The sequence below is a fragment of the Monoraphidium neglectum genome (genome assembly GCF_000611645.1).
Source record: "Monoraphidium neglectum strain SAG 48.87 unplaced genomic scaffold scaffold04520, whole genome shotgun sequence".
Taxonomy (NCBI): domain Eukaryota; kingdom Viridiplantae; phylum Chlorophyta; class Chlorophyceae; order Sphaeropleales; family Selenastraceae; genus Monoraphidium; species Monoraphidium neglectum.
In genome coordinates, this window is record NW_014009109.1 from 1 (window position 1) to 4,356 (window position 4,356).

At 67.6% G+C, this 4,356-nt stretch overlaps 1 protein-coding gene across 1 annotated transcript; it reads right to left on the bottom strand.

Annotated features, from left to right (window-relative positions):
- Positions 1-1,167: 1,167 nt before the first annotated feature.
- MNEG_14481 (hypothetical protein) lies at positions 1,168-4,195 on the bottom strand (the record flags this gene model as incomplete). Its single annotated transcript, XM_014037047.1, has 6 exons — positions 1,168-1,364; positions 1,682-1,863; positions 2,196-2,246; positions 2,522-2,957; positions 3,147-3,741; positions 4,136-4,195. The coding sequence occupies 6 exons, from the start codon at positions 4,193-4,195 to the stop codon at positions 1,168-1,170; spliced, it is 1,521 nt and encodes a 506-aa protein (XP_013892501.1).
- Between the last annotated feature and the right edge of the window lie 161 nt (positions 4,196-4,356).

The window sequence follows — 4,356 nt, forward strand, 5'->3', positions numbered from 1 at the left end:
CTGGTGAAGCGCGCCTATGGCACAAACTTTGTTGAGACGCTGCGCATCCAGATACACGCCAACTGCCGCGTGAGGCGCGTGTATTTCAGGTGAGGGCGGGGCGCTCTCGAGGTTTGGTTGCTGTGTGTGTGTTTTGTTTTGTGTGTGTGTGTGTGTGTGTGTATGTGTGTGTGTGTGTGTGTGTGTGTGTGTGTGTGTGTGCATGTTTGTGCTTGTTGGCCGAATGGGTACAGTGTCAGTCGGGCCGCTGTGCAGCCACTCGTCGGCCCCTGTCTCTCGCCTGGACTCCGCGCGCAGCCTCGCCGCCGCTGCACCTCATCGCACGAGCCACACCCTTCAGCCTGCGCCGCTGCCCCACCGTGTTCCTCGTCTCCTGGATTTCACAATCTCCAATTTCAAACCACTTGTTTTCTACGTCTGCCGCCCAGCGACCGCGCCTACGGGGAGGAGGAGCTGCCAGCAGAGTTCCGCCTGTACGTGCCGCTGGCCCCAAAGTGATCTGGGCCAGCGGAATCTGGCATCACGTCATCCCCGCCCCGCCGCCGGCCGGCAGCGAAAGCGTCTGGCGGCCGCGGCCCGCCGCCGCTCCACGAGGCGCATCCCACCGAAGCGCGCGCCGCGGGTCCAAAGCCGACGGCCTTCGTTGGCCCGGGTGGGAGGATGCGGCCACGGCACAGCGGAACCGCCCCGGCCGCGTAATCTGGTTCCGCCGCTTTGCTTTTCAGAACCTCCACGCCTGAGAGTGCCACTAGCAGCTGCAGAAGCTGCATAGCCCCCGCCTCGCCCTTGTCTGAGGGCCCCTCTGGTGCGGCCCCCGGGCCTGCCACCCCACCTCCGGCGCGACGGCTGCGCTTGTCTGCGCCCAATGCGCAGCAGGATGAAGCGTGCTGCCGGCTTGCCTTCGCGGATGTGGCACCATTGAGCTGCCCCAGGTGTAACCCGCCTTTGGACCAGAATCTTGTGGAGGCCAGAGCCGCGCCAGCTTCCCATTACAGGCTGCGCAGCTTCACACCAGCTGCAGGCACACAGCAGCTTACATCAGCAGCAGGCGCGTGGCCTGCCTGCACAGCGAGTGCAGGCTACCAACGCGACGCGCTCTGGCGCGGCCAGGGCTTGCGTGCATCTACAGGTGTCACCCAGGTCACGCCGCCGCCCCCGTCCCGAGTGTCACCGGCCGCCGCGGAACGTGTTTGACGAGCCGCCGCCGCTGTAGATCATGTCGTGGTAGCTGTGGCTCCTCAGGCTGCGGTACGTGCTGTACATGTCACCCGGGTCACCCGGCGCGTCACCGCCGCCGTCCCGCCGGCCGCCGCCGCCGGGCGGGCCGCCCATGGCCCCCAAGCCCGCGCGCTGCACCTTGGGACCTGGCGCGGCGCGCGTGTGCGGTGATTGGGATGGAAAGGCAAGGGCGAAGCGTGGGCAAACCATGGCACATTGAAAAATGCAGAGCTCTGATGCATCAGAGCACAGAGCGAGGGGCGGCGGCGTCCCTCAGACGGCCGAAAACAGGCCGGGCGCCCCGAGCGCGCCCGCGCAGAGGGACGCGACAACGGTGTTCCCGCTGACATCCGGCCCCTGTGGGCCGACGGGAGCGCCGCCCGGCTCTGCCTGCGGGGCTGCTCAGATGCAAATGACCTCCCCAAGGCAGTTGGTAGCCAACATAAACGCCCCGGCCACCCACCCGCATAGGACCCGTCTGACCGCATCCCTGTGGTCGGGTCGAGCGCCATCCGCCGCGGCGGCGAGCGCTCCTGCCGCCGCCGCCGCGCGCGCGCGCCCGCCGCCGCCCCAAACTCGTCGTCGCTGTCTGGGCCGAGGCCCATGCGCTCGCGCTCCGCCTGGCGCTCCTCCTCGAAATCGATCCTGAGGTTTTGGATTGGTTAGGATAGCATCAGATACGGCGAAAAGCGTGGACGGGCGTGGTGATTGCATACTGGTGGCGCGCTTTTGGGGCGCACGCCCTTGCCCCCACTTGCACTGGAGGGGCGCAGACGATCAGGGGGTTGCGAGGAAGCAGGGGCATGCTCGTGCGTGTGTGGCTGTGCATCCGAGGGTGTGGGTGCACTCCGCACCCTCAGAGTGGCATCCAAGGTTGCGTGTGCTGGGCCGCGTCCAAAGGGCCCCGTCACAGCAGTGGCCTGGCGGGCGCGCGCCATTCGCCGGGCGCGCGAGGCGCAAGGTGTTGCTATGCGCACCTGCTCTGGCCCTGTTTGTAGTTTGTGACCTCGAGCTTGAAACGCGCCAGCCTGTTAGCAGGCGGCGGGGTCACAACAACAAATGATGTCGAGGCATAGCATGGTGAGTGACGCAGAGCAGGGATCTCGACGCGTTTTTGAAATAGGTGAGCTTGGAGCTGAGGTGACAAGCAGGAAGGGAGTGCAAGGTAGTCGCAAGAAAGGCAGCAAGCAACGGCGTGTGGCGTGACTTGACTTGCAGCACCACATTCAATACGCCGCACGCGCAAGGTCAAAAGCGCACGCACGCTCGCGAGTGGATCGCACTGGAAGGCCCGCCCACGCACCTGTGCGAAAGGTACGAGTCTTTCTCAGGCATCGGCGGCAGCCCCGCCCTCTCGATCTCGTCCGCAGGGATCGGCGCGTACGCCTCCGCCCACTTTGACTTTTCTTTGACCAGCTGCGGTATCAACCCTGGCGGGAAGTTGAAGCTGCTGACGCCCTGGGGCTCGTCCAGCTTCACGGCAGCTGCCACCGCGTGGTGCTGCTGCTGCTGCTGGTGGGGGCCGCCGCCAGGGTGCGCGGCCGCCATGGGGTGCGGGGCCGGCGCCGGCGGGCCGGCGGGCGCGTAGCCGCCGGGGCCGCTGGGGTCGGGCTGAGGGGCGGCAGCATAGGGCTGCGGCGCTCCGGGCTGCGCCGGCCAGGCGGGCGCGCCGTGCGGGGGGGCAGTGTAGGCGGGAGCGGGCCAGCCCGGGTGCGACGCGGGCTGGGGCGCCCACGCAGCTGCAGGGAGGGGGGAGGGGTTGAGCGGGCCCATTGTTAATGCACGGCTGGGCGCCGGCGTTTCACCAAGCATGAGCCCATGCAATTTTGGAATCAGATCCATCTTCAAACTTGCGGTACGGGGCGCGTCGGCCCAGAATCAAAAAGCAAGGCAGCCCCCGCAAAACACACACACACACACACACACACCTGCCGCCACAGGCGCCGCCGCCGCCGGGTATGCCGCTGGCGCCGCCGCTTGAGGGTAGGCATACGCTGCGGCCGCCGGCGCCGCCGCGACCGGCGCCGCGAGCTGCGGCGGCGGGGCAAACCCGATCGGCCCGACGCCCGCCGCCGCCATCGCCGCAGACGGGTCCTTGCTCGCGAACTCGCGCCGCACGCGCGCCAGCGTTGACTGGTCAAACACGCCCTTCTCGCACCAGAAGTCCAGGATGCGGCTGACCTTCAGCAGGTGGTCTGTGTTGTCACCCGCCAGCCGCGCCCCCGCCGCCAGCATCGCGCCCACAAACGGCGCGAACGCGGCGATCACCGCGTCGGACTGCGCAGCGCCGGCCTGCGGCGCCGCGGCAGGCGCGGCGCCGGCGGCGGCGGCCGCGGCGGCGGCGGCGGCCTGCAGCTGCTTTGCGGCGATGGCTTTGAATATGATGTCGTTGGCCAGATATATAATGTGGAGCTGCTTATCGGTGTCGCGGCTGGCGATCGCGCGGTCGGCCATGAGGCGCGCCATGCCAGGGGCATAGGGGGCGCACGCCATGAACCAGGCCTGGCTGGCCTTGATCGAATCCTGCATGGGGCGATGTTTTTGATGGGGTTTTGCCGGGGGCATGGAGAAGGTAGCAGCTGGTTGGCAGTTTTTGGGGACGGGGGAACCAGAGTGCGGGTAGCGATGAGGCGGAGAGCGCGTTCAGGGGTCCAGCCAAACACGGTGGGCTGGGTGATGTTGAGGCCGCTTGCCGTGGGCATGCGAGGGCCTCGAGCGGCGTGCGGGCAGCGGGCGGGCGTGGCTGCTCGGGCGGGCGCGAGCACTTGGGGATGCGCCCGCACATCGCGGGTGTTCGTGCGCTGCCCTGTCTCGAAAACACCACGGATTTTAAGCGATGCCCCATCTTGGATCACTGATGCAACATGATCAACATATGATGTATACATCGTTGCAATCTTCAAGGACAAGATCTCACCTTGCTGCCTGTCAGTGCGTCCAGCACCTTGCCAAACCCTGTGGACACCTCAGGCGGCATGCCGCCCGGCGCGGCCTGCCCCGGCTGCGCCTGCGCCAGCTGCTGCTGAGGTTGGGGCGCATAGGCCGGCGCTGCGGGCGCCGCCACTGGGTATGCGGGCTGCGGGACGTAGGCTGGGTAGTGCGCGGCCGCGGCGGACACCTGCGGGTGGTAAGCGGCCG